Raw genomic sequence first — 21,639 nt, 5'->3', positions numbered from 1 at the left:
GAGCAAGGACCCTCTCTCAGCGACACGGGAGTCCTCGTTATGTATGTGCACTGATTAGGGTTGTCTCCATCTCTCCCAAGGCTCTGGCCCTCCATTCGGAGTGCCTGCCCCAGTACAAGCAGGAGACGCCCAAGACTCCTCCGCACATCATCCTCCACTACTGCGCCTTCAAGACCACGTGGGACTGGCTCATCCTCATACTCACCTTCTACACGGCCATCATGGTGCCCTACAACGTCTCCTTCCGCAGCAAGCAGAACAACGTGGCGTGGCTCGTGGTGGACAGCGTGGTGGACGTGATCTTCCTGGTGGACATCGTGCTCAACTTCCACACCACCTACGTCGGCTCGGCCGGGGAGGTCATCTCGGACCCTATGCTCATACGGGCCAACTACCTGAAGACCTGGTTCATCATCGATCTGCTCTCCTGCCTGCCCTATGACATCATCAACGCCTTTGAGGATGTTGATGAGGTGAGAATGTCCTGTTTCGGTTTTCCCACGTCGGTCGTAATATTATTATTATTAGTATTATTTTTGGTTTGCTCAAAAGTGATTAAAAAAATGTCACATGCGGGCGCGCAAACGTAAACATCTACTGGCCACCAACCAAACGGCTTCATTTTGAACATCAAAGTGGCTCTCATATTGTTTTTGCTTTTGATCCTCATCGGCGGGAGGGTGACTTTTTTGTCGTTCTAAAAATGTCATGCCACGAGCTCCGAAGCACACGGTGACCTCTGTTGTTTTGTTTGAAGTGGTGATTGGGATTGGAGTCGTGGTGGTAGTGGTGGTCTTCAAGGCGGTGAAGATTTTTGATTAAGCAGGTCACACTGTTGGATTACTGAAGCGTTCGCGGCTGTGAGCCCATTATCGTAAATTTTTTTGCCAGATGCAATCGAGGTCTGCTCGCTGTGTGGAATATCTGGGGGCTAAGAGAAGAAGTCGGTTTATCTGCGAGGCAATGACTGAACGAATTAAGAGAGGTGGGGACGTTTGACGGAGGCCGATGGTAGATGGAGAATTTGTGTGTCTACGTGTGATGTGGAGCTGACTTTACTCGCCGATGACTGGTACCAGCAGTGTTAAGATCAGCCTCTGTGGAGGAGGTTTTTGAAGGATACTGCTGTGGAGTTGAAGGCAGTCACCCTCCAGCAACAAAGGAGGACAGAGGAGTGGCGCTCACAATAATGGGTAGAATGCTGGGCGGCTAAAATGCAGAAAGCTGGCACAGTGAGGGGCACAGTTGGTGCATCTGTCAGTCATCTCATTCAGTCAACCCATGACATCCATAAGAGTTTTTTTTGGGTTAGATCGCGTAAATATCTAAATGTGTCGTTAAAACTCGCCACCACCCGACAGAGCCAACCAGTAAGGGTTGTCACGTAAACAGAACGTCGCAATTCGTCACGAGTACAGCACACCGGTGTGTTGGAGAGTCAAGCCACAACATTTACAATGAGTATGACGTTTCGCCAGTAATAACAACTAGCTTCATCAGGTGGTGACCACGCTTCTGCGCTCTTGGGCAAAGTGGGCGGGGGGGGGGGATTAAGGAGTCAACGTACATTATACATGTGCATTATGCGAGCCCTTTGATCTTGTCCTTCCTGTCCATTGTGTGTAGTAAAATATACCTGGGTTTGTTCCATGACTTCCTGCAAGCGGGCCTTCGACACTTCACGTGGCCTCAAAGTGCACCTAGCATGGCACAAGCGACGTAGTGGCGTCACCGCCACGTGGTGGTGAACAGCGATTGTTGTTGTTGTCGCTCATGTTTGTGCTGTCATGTAGATGTGGGGAGCGGTAGTGTAGCGGTCAAGACCCGAGTTCGATTCACATTCAAGACCAACAAAGAGTGGCAACGATTTCAACTGGTCCTGGGCCACCCCTAGGTCGACTTTGCCTTAAATGAGTGCCTGGTTGCGGCGTGTAAACATCAGCACTGGTGAGATGAAGGTGGCCAGGCGTTGGGCTGGCCACCCACCCCCTCGTGTGCTGTGCCGTCCTTCGTAGGCGCTACTCGCGAAGAACACTTGCCCCTCCAGTCTGTTAAAGGCTATGCAGGGGATGGTTGTCTTTATCGGTGTTATTGTTCATGCAGCCTCAGAAAAAGTTGCTCGGACGAGAGGGAAACAGAAAAGGGATATGAAGAGATGTAGGAATTGGGGTAAAAAGATAAATGAAAGTTTCACCGGATAAATGTTATGCGCAGTCAACATTACATTTTTAAAAGCCTCTTTTATTGCCGACGTATGTTTCCTGGTTATCCACATTCATATGGCAGGGGCCTGTCTTTACATAGAACGCGAACATACAAAGTGGTTCGCATTTTATTGACGCCCTCCCCGCCGCCGCCACCGATAAATGATTGGCTGAGTCGACTACCCCCCCCCACCCCAATCAGGGATGTGAACTCAGCCCTGTGGTGTCGAGCCGCGTGCTCGACTGCTGAGCCACCAGGCTGGTTACGCGAATGTAACTTAAATAAAAAAAACAAATCCACCCCACACCGTAGAAACGACGACGAGGCTTCTCTCCGTGCGAGCTTCCTCGCTCTCCCACCACGCCTCCCGGCTGATGATTGCTATGTAACGCTGGCCATTAAGTGGCGCGTACCGCGAGATTAATGTGAAGCACTTGGGCAGTGAGGCGGGGTTTTTTTTTTCTCCAACGGGTTTACTTCACTTGACTCCTGTGTTTGTCGTGGTCAAATCTTGTAATGGAAATTTGATTCTACTTCCCGTTGTCCAATCAATTCCAAATTTTGCACACGTACTCAGATCCGGCATCAATGGATCAATGAATTGGCTCTTTTAAAGCCTACTCTTAGTTTTTTCGGTAAAGTCACATAGGTAAAAAGTGAAATTAAAATTAATAAAAATAAAATAATAAAATCACGACGTTTCGGAGGCAACACAAGTCTCCGTCATTAGGTGGGACAGTCACAGCCAGATTTGCTGTATCAGCAATTCACATTTTGTATGGACGGCTTATGTGTATTCCTCTCCACCTCCACACTTTGTTTGCGCGCGATTAGAGTCAGCCAGGGGGGACGCGTGGGAGCTGGGAGGGTGGTGACAGCGCAGACTCACTGACCAAGTCTGCGCCGCACCGAGAGTTGTTTGGGTGGCGGGAGTGGGCGGCAGGGTCGATTGGGAGGTCCGGTCGGCCCTTTTGTCGGCGAGAGATAAGTGCCCAGGTAACGATAGGGCGCACACGGCAAAACTAAATAATTGACAGGAGAGAGAGAGAGGAGAGAGGAGAGCAACGCGTTGATTTGGCGACGATTGCGATTGTGATGGACCGTTAGAAGGGCGTTCACGCCGTGTGGAGTTAAAACGACGTTCCCTCCTTCCGGAGAGAGAGGGGAGGGTGGGGGTGCAGATAAGCGAAGATCTGCCGCGTTGAGGGAGGCCCCATTGCTCAGGTGAGATACGGTCACGTCAGGTGGGGCGGGGGAGAAGGCGAATCGACGCACAGGCGAGGCCAGGCCAGGCGAGGCCAGGCACGTGACCACCGCAAGGGGGTTGTATTCATTACGCGCATCCGTCTCTCGCAAGGGCGGCAGACTGGGAGATCAGAAAATGAAATAGAAGGGGGGTCGGGGGCGGGGAGCCTCAAAGCGCCGCTTGACCTCTGAGGTGTAGGCCCCGTCCGGTTAGGATTGTCGAACTTCAGCCAAACGGGGATCTATGTGTGGGCAGGCAGGTAGGCACAGACGCCTCAAGTTTCACAGCTCATGAATATCGCCGGGCTGTCGCCGCATAATAATACTTGGGAGATGTCTGTTTCGCAATGCTTTGTCTTTGCCCCCCGAAAATGTTATCCCGGCCATGCCATCGGAATCGCGTCACGAGATAAAGAATTATTTTGAAATCCGTCGCACAGCAAGCGCAACCCTTCGTGTTCACGAATGGCGCCCCGGAAGTGGATATCACAGAACTACCACTCGGGTCCCTTCAAGTGACCTCCAACCCACACACACGGGGCAGGGCAGAACGTCCCCACCCACTCTACAAAGTAATTGTGACGTCAGAGTAAAAACTTCTAATTTCCATCCTGACATCTGGAATATAGCCAAATGAAGTCCAGAACCAAACTTGATGTTTTTTTTTTTAATATGGCGCAGTCATTGGTAACCGGGCTGAGACAATCAGCTCACAACACTCGAGAACCCGGTTTAATCGCGGACAGCTGGATGGCATCGAACCCAGGATCTCAGCAGTGCCAGCTCAGACGCTCTAACCCCTCACCCCCCCCCCCCCCCCCGTAAAAACAGACCTCAACAAAGTCTCTGGCGCTGGCCCAGACCCCCACCCCCCGCCCCCCCGCCCCCCGTGAAGCGAAATGCATTTTTCTTTCTCCTGCATTTTTGCCGCGTCTATTTTAAACCCTTTCATCCTGGCGCCCGTCTCCAGATTATTTATACAAACTGCGCCGTGGAACCGTTCCTCGATGTTCTTTATGGGTTTAAGTGTGTAAACCGTCGGTGGCTTCTGCCTAGGATGCCCAACGACGAGGGGGTAGAGCTGTCCGGAGCTCAGAGTCCACGAGGTAAGAAATGAATCCCTGGCCAGCATTAAATATATATAATAAAACTGCCATACCGAGGACAATAATAGGCCGCGAGAAAACATATCGCTTGCAGCTGTAAAACGAAGGCGGTCGTGCTAATATGAATCTGCGTTTCGCGGCCCTGGGTCTTCCTATACCTGCACTCTAAGGGGAGGTGGGGGGGAACACGGCAATTCGCTTGATTTGTCTGAGAATGCAGTGACCTATAAAAACTCAGTGTAGCTGTAAGACGTCTGAGATTACCTCTGTACTGCGAGGGAGGGAGAAAGATGATCATAATGAATATCATTAATCTTGCAAAATCATCCCGTCTGTTATCGTGCGGGCACGCAGAATTAACTATAATGATGTGCCACGTGTCGCGTTTTTGTTTCTCTCTCTTTCTCTCTCTTCCTGTTGCGAAGGTTAGCTATTTTTAATGACCGTCATTCACGTGGTGAGTTCAAAACCGAGAAGGAGCATGAATTAAGGGCGCGCGCATTCGTGGGTAATGTTCAAGCGTTTTTGGAATCGAGTAAAGCTCTGCCCGGCGCGAACACAGCTTATGAATCACAAGGGATGGAGAGGAGTTGGTTGTGCAGCGGATAATGCATCACGCTTCTCTCCCAAATTATTTCACACATTGTGTGGCATCAAAAGTATTTTGGGAATGGTGTATCGAAAGAGGGTTATGGATGGCTGGCGATAGTGGTAATGCCTGTGCCTCGCACCAAGCACTGCCTGGGCTCAATTCTTTCTATGTGGAGGTTGTACGTTCTCCCCCGGTTCTGCAAAGGTTTTTTTTATGCAGGATACCCCGTTGCTCTCCCATAAATAGCTAACAATATTTGCCATACATCCCAATGCAAATTACTCAATCGGGATTGCACTTGGCGACAAACATGGCAATACCCTCCCGAAAAATAATCTTGAGGCTCGGTGAGGTTTTCCTGGCTAAACAAGCTTAACAGCCAGAATACTAATAATGAATTATCAACCCATCGATTTAAGTTCGATTCTGGCTCCAGTCAGTGATGATACCTGAACCGGTCTTAGTAGCCCCTGCTCTCTCCCCTCGCTCCCACCGCACCACCTTTCACACTGGCTGGCAAGGGTGGTGAGGTATGGTAAGAATGTTTTTCTTATAATCTTTTTTTTTTATCATGGTCGACATGGCGTGGGAAGGCCCTGCTTACAGAAGTGGATTGACAAGTCCCTGCTGCAAGTTCAAACTCGAATTCGGCAGCCTACGTAGCCTTATTGTAGCTTCACTCCTCGCCCGATGTCCTCTTCTTCCACACCCTCCCCCCCATGTGTGCAGATACTACTGACTCTATAGTATGAAGGGTGTGTAGGCATATATGCCTACAAAAATAAAAAAAATAAACATTTTGGGGGGGGGGAGTGAATAATTTTTTTGGGGGGTCGAAATTTTTTGGAACCCTGTTGAATCATCTTTTTAGCCCGCATCTTGGGGGGGGGGGTCCACTTTCTAAAACTTTTTGATTCAGGCCTTCTGAATGGCTCTAATTATTATTAATTGACGGACAGACGGACAAACGGAACGCTCGTATTCCATAGTAGAAAAATATATGAACTATAGAGAAGTGTAATTTGCAGCCATGCTTATCAATATCTGGCAATGCTACTCTAAAAAAAGTTTTTGTCGCAGAAACAGTTTTTTTTATTTTGTTAAGAACAGAAAACTTACAAATGCTGATTGGAAACCGCAGGGACCCGTCCTGGATCAATGGCAATAAAAGGCGACTTGTTCATCTTACAGCCAGGATTCAGACACTTTTATTTTAAGAACGACGGAGAGAAGTGGAGAGGGGGAATAGAGGCAATATTATCTATTCATTGTGGCCCATTCGCCAGGAATTATAGCTAAGAGGTCACGATTTGGTGTGCGCAGAGGCACAAGCTTGATGATCAACGACTCGGAGAGTTGTTGCACTTGTAAATTAGATGATCAGAGAAAAAAAATGATATTCACGTGACAAACGATGCTTACAAACATATTGGCCGCAATAAAACTGCAATTTGATGAGGAGACAATGCGACTTTGTGCTTATGAAATGGCCCAAGCTTGATGGAAATGTTTTTAGGGGTTGGCCTGTTTATGTATTTTTAAACAAACTATTTGGTGATGCTGATGCTGCTGCTGATGCGTTGACAGTGATGCACAAGAAAACGTTAACAATGAATAACAAAAAAAAAACACCTTCTACACATTCGTCAATAACACTGCGGCCTTAACTTCTTTGGAGCACATACATTATATTTCTATTGTTATCCTTCATTTAACTGGTAATAAAGCAACGAGATTCGTGATATGTATTTATTTACAAGATCTAAGACTCTTTGGACGATAATTAATGTTGCAGTTGAGCTGTGGGTAATGTAAAAGATGTAAATGCGTACCGTGAAACTGGCCTGCGACCAGTTGCTTTTTCAACTCGTCCAACACACGGCGCATCCACAATACGTGCCATGCTTGGGGACTTAAGTGAGGTTTCGAATGGTGCCGTCCGATACATGTGCCCATCCATGGATTCGTGCATTCAAATCTGTTTGTTATGATCCTGGCGACTTGAGTTCAATTCCCCCGGCCATGGCTAATATCAGTGGCGAGTGATCTATGTGAACCGATCCTGAGCCCTCCCATTCAGCCAACCATAACTGACCAGCGTGGTGAAGTATGGTGTGGGGAGGCCTTCATAGTGGAACGAATTGCCACGGGCTGTGGAATTGTTACATTTTTTACGAACAAAAATTAATTGACAAAATGGATACCACGAAAGCTTATACATATAACTACAAGAGCAGAAAAACAAAAGCCATCGAACCATGACCCCCGAATCGTGAAACATTCCTTGAAACGTCCACGGGTGAATCATCACGTCGCTAACGAGCTGAGCAGGTCGTAGCGGTGGTTCGTGTCCGATTTAAGAGACGGAAAGCTCGCCTGACCTTTGACCTCACGACGGGTTACCGTGGCGACTATACTCTTAGGTTTTTTCGGTAAAGTCACGTAGGTAAAAATAAATAAGGAATACAAATAAATAATTAAAATAATAGAAATGATAATAGAAATAAAATAAATCACGACGTTTCGGAGGCAACACAAGCTTCCTTCATCAGGTGTAAAAAGGCACAGCAAAATAACTGTAGCGAGAGTTACTTGTGATGGGACATAATGATATAGGGTAGGAGGAGGGGGGAGGAGCCAAGGAGGACAGGTGCAGGGTGGGGGGGGGTTTGGGGGGGTGTGGGTGGAGCCAGGAAGGTGATCCTAGAGTTGAGGGGGGGAGGGGCTTGTCTGAATGTCGCAGCCAGGATGGATAATAAAAATAATAGTTATATTATTTTAAATAAGTAATAAAAATAAAAGCGATAGTGCTCAAATTATTTATTTTTATTCCTTTTTTTCCCCTACGTGACTTTACCGAAAAAACCTAAGAGTATGAATCCTTGCAGTCACGAAAGCTTCAAATCTAGAATTACCGTGGCGACTGTTGGGCTGTACAATCAAGCCATGTGGCTGGCCTGCGGATTCGAAACATTGAACTAAGCCGTTTACAATTGCAGGTCGTCGTGTGCTCGGTATAAGTTAAAGACATACAGATCATACCAGGCAAAAAAACACGTAAAATATATAATAAAAGTAACATTGTACAACTATTCTAAATATAGCTTGGTGTTTTTTGCAAGCAAACCCTAAGCAGCTTAACGGAACTACGCAGTACGAACATTCTGTTAAAGCGAGGCGATATAAATACCCAAGTCTCCACAGGGTTGAGAGCCACAAAAACACGCAGTTGAACAGGGTTTGGGTAAAGGGAGGTTGCAGGATGGGATGGAGAGGGTGGCCTGCGATAGCCGTGGTCGGTTTTAAGAGGCCCAGGTTATGGAAATCCCTGCAGCCTCCACGTTTCGTTTCCGAGTTCGACTTTCCCCGCACGCCCCCTTACGCGAGAGCTACAATTTCCACCTCTTTGGTGTCCGGCAGATTTCAGCGCCCGTCGTCGCAAGCCAACAGAGCTCGTCGCGACAAATTCGAAAGGAGAGAAAGTTTCCTCTCCCCGTGCCACCTTTCCCCCAAAAGCACATCCACCTAGGCGCACGATGTCCATGAATAAATTCAACCGGATGGGAAATGCTTTGAATGCTCGCATTTGCCAGAGTGGTTGGATTAGTGTTGTTCAGCTACTCGCGTGAACATGCATGTGTGTGCGCGGAGGGCACATTGCTGGTTGCTGACAGGGGCAGCGACGAGACGACGACAATTATCTTATCTTCTAGAGATTAATATAACGCCTTAGTCCAAGGCGCTTTACAATAATTATAAAATTGTACGTGAGACGATGGTGGTTAAAATAAAGAGTGGGGTGGTGGTGCAGCTATGGTGACAGGAGGATAGGTGGGAGTGGTTAACGGAGGGGTAGTGACAGGGGTAGGGGTAGTGATAGGGGTAAGGGTAGTTATAAGGGTAATGATAGGGGTAGTGGTAGGTGGTAGTGGTAGCGGTTGGGGTCGTGATAGGGGTAGTGATAGGGGTTGGGGCAGTGATAGGGGTAGTAGTAGTGATAGGGGTAGTGAAAGGGGTAGTGGTAGGGGTAAGAGTAGTTATAAGGGTAGTGATAGGGGAGTGGTAGGTGGTAGTGGTAGTGAGAGTGGTAGTGAGAGGGGTAGTGATAGGGGGTAGTGATAGGGGTAGTGGTAGGGGTAGTGGTTGGGGTAGTGGTAGGGGTTGGGGCAGTGATAGGGGCAGTGATAGGGGTGGTGGTAGTCGTTGGAGTAGTGGTAGGGGTTGGGGCAGTGATAGGGGCAGTGATAGGGGTAGTGGTAGTGGTTGGGGTAGTGGTAGGTGTTGGGGCAGTGATAGGGGTAGTGGCTAGGGGTAAGCCTGGTCGTAGGGAATGGGAGGCTGGGGCAGGGAGTAGCAGTAGCAGGATAGGCAAGGGAGAAGAGAAGGGTTTTTAAGGGAGCGAGCGAGACAGGGCGCAGGGTGCAGGGGAGGCACACGCAGGGACGGTCGAGGCTGGGAACGCCGAGGACGGAATGATGATGATGGTCGATTACAAGGCAGCCAGCATGCACTACCACACCGAGCTGTGAGCCATTCATCCCGTGATCATTATTAATATCACGCAGAGTAAGAGTAATTCATTTGTTTTCGCCTCGTTGCTCGTACACAATGAATATTACGTTTGTGTGGAAAATAAAAGCGCGACATTTGTTTTTGTGCCACTGGCACGCTCTGACAACGCCAAAAAAAACGCCCGTGTATTATTTTTACACACGACTCGAGTTCACTGGATGACGCTTGACATTTTTACACAGTCTACGTTATAAAAGCGTCAAAATTCGAGGCGTAAAAATAAATTGTGTGTATATTTAGTGGGAATGTAAAGCTCTATAACTTTGCAATAGCTGTAATTTCCTCGTGCTATACTTTCCAATTTCGTATACATACGATGAGCGTAGTGTGTAATTTTTTTGTTCTCCCTGTAGAATGAAGGTTGAAAGTGGCACATGCATTCGCTTTGTCTCTCTATCCGTCTCTCTGCCGGCCGTCTGTCACAATAATTCTCCTTAAGATGATCCAAAACGGATACAATTTATCATTCGAAGTTGGGTTGCAATGAATGATACAAACAAAAACTATGGCGTAAATATTAGAAAGCCTTTTCGGCCAATGTGAAGATGTCACATGCTTACACGCGTGTCGTACTTCCCCATTGCAGACATGACGCGTGGCATCATGTCGATATTGTGGCTTGGAAAGGGTAACGGCCGTTATCGCTAATTGAATACTTTGGAGGACAAGCGAATACAATACTTCCAATTCATGTTGGAAAAGCCTGACAGATTCCACGCACGTTCAATGTTTTTTTTTTGTTCACCGTCCTTGTCTGAAATGCATTTACATTGAAATCGGAGAGAGTGCCATGTAGCTACGCATCACTCGTATCGTCGCAGCCTTTAATTTTGTTCTCGATTGAGTTGCGTGCAACGTCTTCAATTAAGGAACTGTAAAATGACTTTCCACCAAAGTTGCCGTTGCTCGCGAGCATTTTTTTTCTCACCGTTCCACCGACTTAACCCAAAACCACCCGCTGTGGAAAAAAATAAAAACCGATGAATGTGAACGGTTGTGCACTGACAACTGGATTTTCTTTTTTTTTTTAAAGCCACAGTAAAGTCGGACACTCTAAAAACCTCTTAGGCTCGACAGGATAACACTCTGTTTTTATTGGCAGATGCATTTTAGGACATTTTAAAAGCGATAGCTTTAGTTTCGTGGGTCGTAATTTATGTGGAGGTGACAGTCAAATACGTGCCTGTAGCATCGTGATGCATATCCAAACGTGCGTTTAATCCACCGAACGCGCTGTTTGTGTGCACTTTGAGCAACTGCCGCACGGTAGCACGGGAAGACAGCCGTGACCCCTTACTCCGCACCCCCCCCCACCCCCTCATTAAAATTATAAAAACGAATTATTGTTTGGGCATTGCAATAAAAAGCACCACACGCAGGCTAGAGACTGCATTAAGGAAGCCTGCGATTCGTTAACCCTAGCCCGAACTCAACTCACCCGGAAGCCAAGGCTGAATTGAGCCTGGATAGTGCTTGGATGGGTGACCGCCGTGCATAAGCTGGTTGCTGTAGACTGCGGGGCAACTCTGTGGGCAGCAGAGGGCATCGCTGCGATATTGATTGTTGTACTCTACTTCTTTGCTCGCCTTGTCTATGCGCCCCCCCCTCCCCAACTTCAGCAATCCACGCTGACGAGCACGCTGAAGCATCGGCTCCGCGTCTCCGAGCTTCCAATTCGTGGAATATGCACGCGCCGTAAATTGTTTATTACGATTGTCAAATAACACTCAGCCCTCCTGTGCCCCTCACGACCCAATGGGCGGACCTCATTCAGCAGTGCATTGACAAACGAGGGTTCGAATGTGTGCGTGTGTGTGGGTAGCGGTAGTGTGTGTGGGTAGCGGTGAGCGCGCTGCGCTACGAACCCGGCGTGCCGAGTTTGATTCCCGCTCACGGCCAACACCCAGTGACGATGATCTGAATTGGTCCTGGGCCTCCCCTAGGTCGACTCGGCCTCAAATGAGTACCTGGTGCGGTGTGTAAAAAAACATCGCCACTGGGGAGACAAAGGCGGTCGGGCGTGGTGCTGGCCACCCACCCCCTCGTGTACCGTTCCGGCCTTCATAGGTGCTCGCTAACAGCACTTGCCCCAACAGTCTGTTAAGGCTACACGGGGGATCTTTTTTTTGTTGTGTGTGCAAATACATGTTGGCACGGCGGCATGCAAAAGGCATGAGCCAATGTACGCACGTGGGGTGTGTAACCCTGATCATCTTGTGCGGCTCTCGCTGCAGATCATCGATTATATCCACCGGCTTCGGCGGGGGGAGGGGGGCATCGGAATTAAAAAACGCCGGATAATCAATACTCGTCTTGATTTATAATAGCTTATTTTTGCACATTCTTGTATGACATGTTTATAGGTGTTGTTATATGTTTTAGTTTTTTACCTATGAAATTAGCATAAATGAAGATACAAATAGACACAAATACATATTTTACTTTAAAAAGTGACTGTATTTACTGTACCGTACTTACCACTCCAATCTTGACGACTATGAATGGGATGATGTGTATACGTGTAGTATTTCCATGTTTTGCATTGTATGTAGTGTATAATGTACTGTATATAATATTTAACACTGAAATCAAGCAGAGCTACTTTTTTTCTATCATGCACATGGTGCCAATCGTCGGACTAGTAGAGCATTTGGAGCAGTTTAACCGGAGCGGTTTTGCCGGATCGGCTTCGGACCGCCGGATAATATTGGAAGCTGGATAATGAATGATCAACTGTATTTCCATTGAAAGTTTTTCACGGACAATCGTACCCCCACACCCACGCAGATCTGGGACACGCCATCGGTAAGCTCGGCAGTGAATTTTGTGGCGGATTGCCGTCGGGGTTTCGTGGCTTTCGTGAAAAGAATGGCAGGTGCCTTCAAAGGGGACGGACAGATTTATGATATTGGACCGGGCCTGACTGTTGATGCATCTCTAAAAGTCCAAATTAGTTTTCCGCAACCAGCGCTGCTGGAAAACATGGGTCCTTAGGCTGGTGGAAGAAAATGTTATTTAGTTGTACGTGGAAAAACGGACTTTGCTCTTTCTGATTATCCTATTTTACGGGAAAAATATGTAGCCATCTCTGTAGGGGTTCGCTGTTGCACTCTGGAGCTCTCTGGCGAGCTTACGGATCGTTCCGCGTGTCGCTCGGCAACGATGTCTGGAAGAAGCTTCCGGCACGTAGGGCGAAACGTCAGACGTCATGCCGAACAACGCGTGGCACGACCGCGAAAACTCATCCCAGAGCTAACGGGTCATCGTCGATCCCACTCCAACTGAATGCATGCTTTGTGGCATCATCCCCAAAGATCCCTCTCCACCCCCCCATCGCCTGTAATAGACTGTTGGGGCAAGCGCTCTTAGCGAGTAGAACCTATGATGGGGCTGCACGGCACACACGAGGGGGTGGGTGGCCAGCACCACGCCCGGCCGCCTTTGTCTCCCTCAGTGGCAATGTTTACATACTACAACAGCTACTCGGTTGAGGCTAAGTCGACCTAGGGGAGGCCCAGGACCGGTTCAGATATTTCCCCACCGGTGTTGTCCGTGAACGAAGATCGAACTCGGGTCGCCGGGTTCTTAGCGCAGCGCGCCAACCGCTTTGCCACCGCTCGCCCACTGTGCTCACCGCACACCACCGCCGGCACGTTCGTGCGTTGCGGACCATTTGTGGGTGTCCTCCAAGCTGCCAGACGAAGGGTCACGATTATGCTGTCAGGCGGGGACTTGCAGCGAGCCAGCGAGCGAGTGGGAGGCCGACTCTGGGCTGAGTTTAGCCTCCTTCTCGTCTGTCCCTAATGCCTAGGGGCACGCGCGCGACCTTTCCAATTTGCACTCGCACCAGGGCACAGGACCTGCATTTTATTCCTTTGCTCCCCCTATCCTTAGATTTTATCGTCTGCCCTTGGGGATTCTCCAACGAGTCACCGCCGCCGATATTGCCGGGAATGCCTCGAATTAAACGCGAAAACAACCCGGAGGAGAGAGACGAAGCGATTCGGGCGAGATCATTACGACCGTCCCTTCGCCGCGGCGCACTCGGCCTAATTCATAGGTCCGACTCGCTCGCACCAACTTGGCCGCCAAACCCCCCCACCACCACCCTCGCTCCAGCCCCCCGAAACGACAACAGCCTTGCGTCGGCGCTCGACGTCAGGATCCGTCCGTCTTCTCCGTGCGCCGGTGTCCTTTTCCGCACGTCCCGAAGCTCCTCTACCGTGCCCCCCCCGCCCCCCTGTCGCGCAGGGCATCAGCGGCCTCTTCAGCTCGCTCAAGGTGGTGCGTCTGCTGCGGCTGGGCCGCGTGGCGCGCAAGCTCGACCACTACATCGAGTACGGCGCCGCCGTGCTCGTGCTGCTCGTGTGCGTGTTCGGCCTCGCCGCGCACTGGCTCGCCTGCATCTGGTACAGCATCGGCGAGTTCGAGGTGGTGGACGAGGAGCGCCGCAGCATCCGCACGCACTCGTGGCTCTTCCAGCTGGGCCAGAGCGTGGGCCAGCCGTACCGGCTCAACGCCAGCAACGGCACGCAGTGGGAGGGCGGCCCCTCCAAGCGCTCGGTCTACGTGTCGTCGCTCTACTTCACCATGACGAGCCTCACCAGCGTGGGATTCGGCAACATCGCGCCCACCACCGACGGGGAGAAGATCTTCGCCATCGCCATGATGATGACCGGATGTGAGTGACCAAACGCGTGTCCCGGCCCGTGCCCTCCTCCCCCACCGCCTAACCCATACCCCCCCTCCAATCATGCCCCCTTCAGTTGCCCCCCCCCTGCCCCCTCCCCTGCCCTCCCTGCCCCCCGACGGCTTGTGCCAAAACCCAGTCGCCAATATCCAGGATCCCGCCCACCCGCTCGATGTAGACGCACGTGTCGTGGCTGCAATGATGTATTTAGCGAGAATTGGAGGCAATGTCGCGCACCCTCTGCGCAATGTCATTCCTTAATGCGCGAGCGTATGCAACAACACGCTGCGTTGCATTTTTTAAATGACATTAGCGGTGTGATTGTGTTTGCTATCTTGCCAACGTCATAAAAATCCACGATAATATGAGCCCACGGCTTCACCGTACTCTGCAGACAATACAATTAGTTTCCTCCACGTATGGAATTGTGGGGGGGAGGGCGGGGGGGGGCGGTGGCTGTAGTGGTGGTCGGCGTGCCGCACTGTGAGCCCGGCGACCCGAGCTTCACTTGTTTTGGCCACGGCTACAAACATCAGTGGTGGTGTGGTCCTGGGCTCCTTCATCATCAGGCAACTGACCGTCGTGGTGAAGTATGGTCAAAAGCTTCCATAACCGACAAGCATTGGGGGGGGGGGTGGGAAGGCCTTCATCCAGCAGTGCACGCAACAACACAATAATTATTGACATCAAAAACTGAGCACATGCACAAACCCCCCCTCCCCCCCAACAATTGGACTGTGTCATTTGCCTCGTGGAATTGCTCGCACGGCTCCAGCTGTGCTTATCGCCAATGCAGTCCGCACATTTATAAACATTAACGTTGCAATTGCGTCCCTTGACACATCCTTTGCAAACGGCGTTGGGAAGGTGAGCAGTAATTAAGACAAACTGATCTATGATTGTGGGAGAAGTGGTTCCCTTTCAACGTGCTAATCAGCACTACGCACGCGGTCATCATCGTTACAAAGTAATGTTTCTCACGTTGAGCCAGCTCCCCACATGCTCGGGTTAATGTACGCGATTGGAGGGATCGGTGTAGAATGGGGCTGTGCGCAGAGCGAGTAAGGTGCTTGTCTACATTTTACTACCTCCGATAAATATCTTAGAGGATTATAATTTATAGTACGATTTGTCCACCGCCTTCCACCTGTGTCCTCTTGTTTAATTGTGCAAAAAAAACACCCCATGGATGTTAACAATTTCCCTAACGACCGCTCGCCATTTTATCAATCAATCCAAGATTCGTAACGCGTGATCGTATTCAGCACAAAAAAAAAAAACCTCAGACGGAATCACGGAGGGCACTGACAAAATTAAACTCAATGAAACTAGACAGAAGAGAAAATAAATGTTCTTAGGTCGGTCTTAAAAAACACCGATTGTCAGCAGCTGACCAGACCTTTAGTTGGCAGATTGTTCCAGACCACCGCAGGGTGGTAAATATTAACAAGACAGGCTCGGATTATATTGCGAAAAAGTTTTCCAGATTTAACTGGCGCGGTTTTAGTTTTTCCCCGCAGATGGATTTGAAAAAAATCGAATACATATAAAAAAATATATATTTTATGTGAGTGGCGTGAACAAATCTCCTTTATCTGACAAGGTGTGCACTCTGTTCCTGAGATTCAGTGTTGCTTTATGGATAATATCGATGGTCAAATTGACATGTAAGATACAGCACTGAGATATCATGCCTTAAACGTTAGTATTTTGCCATCAGCGGTTGAGTGAAAACCAAAATGATTGGCGTTAAGCTGTTAAGTCAGTGTTAGATCTACAAACGGTCAATAATCACATGAGAAAGGTGGCTATAGCAGCTCCGCATCCAACTTTGTAGCTGTTGCTCTGCATGCTGTAATGCTCGGACCTCTGATTAGCATGTTGGGCTACGTACGGTGCAAAATACCAACGTGGACGGATGACATAGCCCTATGGGCAGTGTACACATGTCCTTATAACAGGCCCTGAAATAAAAATGAAAAAATATGTAAAAAATGGTGTGATTTTGAATTAATATAATGATCAAGTACCGAGAGCATCTTAAGATGGTGCATAATACAAGCAATACAAACAAAATAAAAAAATATAAAAATAGTCAAGTGAACAAAATGTGGCATCTCAAAATATTAGCCTAATGCACATTTGTAATTATGCTCGATAATGATTGTGTTATTTTACCCAAAAATTATTTTCATCTCGGTACAAAAAAAATCAGGCTTCCAAACGCTTCACAAACTCACTGAACTGAGGTTTTTTGTTTTGTTTTTACAGTATTTAAATGAGTAAAACAAATTTACTTATTTTTGCAATTTTCATATCAACATCAAATAAATTACAATGGTGTGGCATTCCAGTGGCATGTTGCAAAGCAACTATTTCCAGGGCTGCAAGTAAGGCCCGCAAAAACATGAGGGATTATGGTTATAATGGCGAGTGTTATGACACGGAGATCAAAAATATCTTGACAACAGACGGCACATGATTTACTATACCCGGAAGGATCTCCTCCATTATGCCCACGTTTGCTTGCCGTGGCGCCAACACTGCAGGCGATGATACTCTGACATTAATGCCTGAGCTGCCAATCTCACGAATTTCCAGATAATTGCGTATGTGACAGGCTAAAGGCTCTGCCCGCATATAATGCAATTCGCCAGCGATGTGCATCGTTTAAGCAAAATGGGGGAGGTGGGGGGGGAAGGATGGGAAGTTATGGACATCAGAACAATCTGTTTGAAAAATGACTGCGAGGCAAGCCATTATTTTGTACAAAACAAATAAATAAACGTCGTCTTTGGTTGTTAAATCATTTCGGTTATTTTCTATATGAATGGTAGTCAACTCAAAATTAAGCCCACAGCCTTTCACTTTCAGCTTTACGAGTGCCACTAAAAAGCCGGCTGTTTTTTTTTTGCGTGAGCAAAACATAAAAACTTCACAACCGTTTAATATTTTTTTTTTTTGCAAATAGATTATTCGGCACAATGAGTAGGGCTCGCACACAGCACCGGCGCAGCTGCAATTTAATTTATAGAGAATGGTCCACACCTGCAAAGAGCATTGTACCATACAAATGAATAATACCCGCCCATGCAATTATACAACATTGGCGACGTTTAATAAACACAACGGCTGGCATCGTGAAGGCTCCCTTGACAGTGACGCTGTGACCCAAACAAATCTGAATTACAAATTCAAAAACAATTTGCAAAAAGAATTAGGTCAGATTGTTATATTATCTCAAATGTCGTTGATATTTTTACCTTGCCCAATGCATGGTTCACTTGAGTGCAAAACCATTAGAAAAAGCAGTGGAGTGGCTCGTGAGAGTAAATTACATTACTCTCTGTTTGTGCCTTGGTAACAATTAATTTTCTGTGTGAATGGCCACGGCGAACATCGGTGGAATAAAATCCGCCCTGACTTCACAGCCATTATACCGCAAATTTTGAAAGCATGTGTTTAAGAAATATATATATTAGAATGACCGTTGTCTAAGAATGTTTTTTTTATGCTGCTCAGTTACCCTAAGTATGTCTTTACAATCCTACAATGATTACATATTTCATAGCAATTCATCCAAATCATATGCTGGAACTCGTGCCACATAGTTTTTCTTAGTTGAACCATTAATAACCATTTATTACATTTCATTAGTTTAAACCAGATGCTCAAATGTCACGAGTAAATGGCCTCAGTCCAATGACTGCAGAACAAACCCCCCATCATATTAAACTTAGTTTTGTACTTAATTTGTCTAAATCGCAGCTTTCAGAAGTACGACATATTGGTTTGGCTGCTCGGTAATAAATATTTTTCTCTGTAGCCTGCTGCATGGAAAGTGACGCCTAGAGCGTGGATAGGTCAATTGAAGAGATTTCAGCAATTTTGTGGTATTTCTTCTGCGAAACCATTCTCTAACCCGGTGATGCACTGCTGTGTGAGATTTCTGAATGCATTCATCTCACGACACAATGTTGATCGCGCAATCGGGATAAAAAACTGTGGGGGGGAGGGAAACGCACGAAAGAAAAATTAAGTAACATTTCATTCACATATTTGTCGTCTTGACGATGATGCATACGGTACACGCGTTACAATATTTAGAAACTAATCCATTCTGTACGTGTATTATTTCGCGATGATGCACAGCGCGGAAGCGCACGCTGTTGTGCCATTACCACGCACACTTCGTTGGCTGCATTCAAAGTGGCGTAACACGGCGGTGCGCAAGACTACTTTTTCTTACTCACAAGGGTCACCCCAGGTTGTGTGTACTGCGCTGCCTATTTTTTCGTGTGAAATATTACCTCTTAGTGGGGAGAGGCAGGCTCACCGTGGCCGCGGCGACACCAACCCGCCCGCAACAAAATGCCAATGCCGCGTGGCCAAAGCAGAGACGTTGCTCGGATCACGTCCAAACTGCGGAGGAGTTCTCAGGGGATTCTGCCCGCGACTTTTGCAAGCGCGCGTGCAGGTCGGCCGTCCTGTGAAACGGGCAGCCATTCGGAGACGCGGGGCCGCGTCACCGTTCTCTCCGTGCTCCGTTGCGAGCGCGTCAGAGTGACGCTCTGCACGTTCAGCCCGCAGAGGGATATTTTGACTTGATTTGAAGCTTTCGTGAGTGCAGGAATCCATACTCTTTGGTTCTTTCGGTAAAGAACACGTAGGTAGGGGACATAACAGCCATATTTTTCTAGCTACGTGACTTTACCGAAAGATTAGAAGCTTTCGTGACTGCAAGGATTCATACTCTTAGGTTTTTTTCGGTAAAGTCACGTAGGTAAAAAAATAAAAATAAAGAAAAAAATATAGAAAAAAATTATTATTTATTATTATTTTACCTACGTGACTTTACCGAAAAAGCCTAAGAGTATTTAGCGAAAGAACCAAAGAGTATATTTTGACTCATCGTGTGGGGTAAGGGTTTGAGGTGGTGGGGGGGGGGGGGGGGTTCGTCGCGGTGAGTTACGGTACGGTCCCCCCCCGCGCGTTGCCCGTCAGTGCCCGGGGGTAGGGGTGGGTGGCGAAGGTCAACGGGCAGCGAAGTGTGGCACCGAGCCTCATGACCGGTCGGGTCACGGTACTTTCGCTGCGTTGCCACGACCACTTAAAACCTCGGCTTGGCCGGATTGCAACCTCGGGCGCGGAGAGTCGTACATCAGCTTTACAGGCGGGCTGTAGACTATGCCACGCGGTCCTCCTCAACTGGACCCCGGGGCTCTCTCTTGCCAAGGGATCCCCTCGGCTGGGTTAGCACGTGGATATAAAATGTTTTACCTACGTGACTTTACCGAAAAAAAACTAAGAATATGAATCCTTGCAAGTCACGAAAGCTTCAAATCTAGAATTAGCACGTGGCGCCGGCCGTGACGTCACAGGCCCAGTGGAGCCCTCGGCAGCTTGAAGAGACCCACGTTCTCCCACATTCAAATCAATGTTACTACCCACGTTCTCGTTTAAAACTAAAACGTGGACAGGCGACGCAAGGGCGAGCGGCGTTCGCTTGGGGAATGTGTTCGCGAAGGCGGCGGTTGCGTGTTGTTTTAGAAAATTACATTGACTTCCCTCCAGCTGGGGAGGTGAAGGGGAGGGGGTGTGGGTCAGCTAAGCCGACTCTTGACCCCAAGCCGTGGGCACAGACAAATGAATGAACCACGTTGGGCCGCAGCACGCCTTGCATCGGGGTTATAATGACCCTGGAATAAACAGCCGAGGCAGGGGACATAACAGCCATATATTAAGCACTGCTGCTGGCAGATTAGAAGGTCACTCGGTTTCTTCACTACTGCTGCTTAATGCAGACGGTGGTGGGGGGGTTGGGCTTTGCTGTGGGCTCGCCCGGTGACAGCGTTTACTTAACCACATAATCGCGCAATTGATGAAGAGGAGTTTCGTAAAATGTCGAAGGGGTTTAACAAAAGATCGCTATTTTGTTTTAGGCTGGACAAATGGAACGGGGCTGAGATTTCTTAATGAGGGGGGGGGGGGGGGGGGTTGCCCCATGGGGAGTGACGTCACCCGCTAATGGTTGTTGGGGAGGGGTGCGGCATCTGAAGTGACGTCACCCTCTCATGGTTAATATGGGAGGGGTGCGGTATGTGAAGTGACGTCACCCGATCATGATTATTAATGAGGGGACTCTTTTGCAGTGACGTCACGCGTAGATTTATTTTTTACCGTCACTTTCTGCAAAGAAACGTCATATTTGAAGCGATTTTGCGTAATAAATAGTTTAATTCAGCACGACCTTCCTCTGCGTTAGTGTAAAAATCCACCAGCTCATGAATATTCATGAGGGGGGTGAGTGAGCCTCATGTGCAGTGACGTCACGCGGGGGAGTGGGCCTCATGTGGAGTGACGTCACGCGCGGGACCCGCATTCTTGGCTTAGAGTGGTAATTAGAATTGAGGTGGATATCTGATAGCTCTGGCCTTTGTGATGCTACTTGCGTTTGTATAGTTTTTCCCTGAGTTTTTTCAACACTTGCAGGTTTTTTTTAAGATGATGATTATTATCATGCACTTTGAGATGCTTTTTTCATTAAATACAACTACATTGAGATTGTGTTTTAAAAAAAAAACTACATTGAGATTGTGTTTTGAAAAAAAATCACTGGGCCTGTGGGTCGTCCTTCTAAAGTAACAGCCGCCGTACGTTACCGAGGGCATAATTTAATTTCTGTCTATTTAAGGGTATTTGTGTTGTGTAATTCAATAGCAACGCTTGATCACATTTCACGGAAATCTGCTTTCTCTAGGATCAGAGATAATGTGCATTCCTTCTTGGCTTTTGGATTAGTCCTAAGATTGTGCTTTGCCAAAATGGACCCAGTGTTATTTAAATAAAACTACATTGAGATTGTGTTTTTTTTGTCTAGGCTAGTCGTTGTACCCCCCCCCCCTTTTCCTTTGTAAATAACAGATTTGGAAGTCAATTATTACACTGCAATCCATTTGTTACAGTAATAGAGGCACAGTTTCAATTACGTTTGCGAATACAAGAGCAATTAATGTCTCAATTCCAATTAACGTCACTGTAGGGAATTGAAATTGATCAATAATTCCCATGCAGATCCTGAAAAATCTAACTATGGCTACAAATGACTTCGTGGTTGCCAGTAAATACGTGAAGACTATTCAAATGAGAAATCTCATTGGGTTGAGCATTAGTTGGTGCCAATTTCCTCTTCACAGCCCTGAGCCAGTGGTGGAAATCCCGCGTTCCTA

The 21,639-nt window shown here is 47.9% G+C and overlaps 1 protein-coding gene across 3 annotated transcripts in view; it reads left to right on the top strand.

Annotated features, from left to right (window-relative positions):
- Positions 1-21,639, top strand: part of LOC133342361 (potassium voltage-gated channel subfamily H member 1-like) — a 149,484-nt gene that overhangs the window by 68,936 nt on the left and 58,909 nt on the right. For all 3 annotated transcript variants that reach the window (XM_061551471.1, XM_061551470.1, XM_061551472.1), the window contains exons 6-7: positions 81-473; positions 13,972-14,401. In XM_061551471.1, the coding sequence (XP_061407455.1) occupies positions 81-473; positions 13,972-14,401 (823 nt within the window). The remainder of the gene's footprint in view (positions 1-80; positions 474-13,971; positions 14,402-21,639) is intronic.

This window comes from Lethenteron reissneri, chromosome 14 (assembly GCF_015708825.2).
Source record: "Lethenteron reissneri isolate LAM-NWPU_2019-01 chromosome 14, ASM1570882v1, whole genome shotgun sequence".
Taxonomy (NCBI): Eukaryota; Metazoa; Chordata; class Hyperoartia; order Petromyzontiformes; family Petromyzontidae; genus Lethenteron; species Lethenteron reissneri.
The sequence above is the reverse complement of the archived record's forward strand: the minus strand, read 5'-3'. Positions and strand labels throughout refer to the sequence as shown.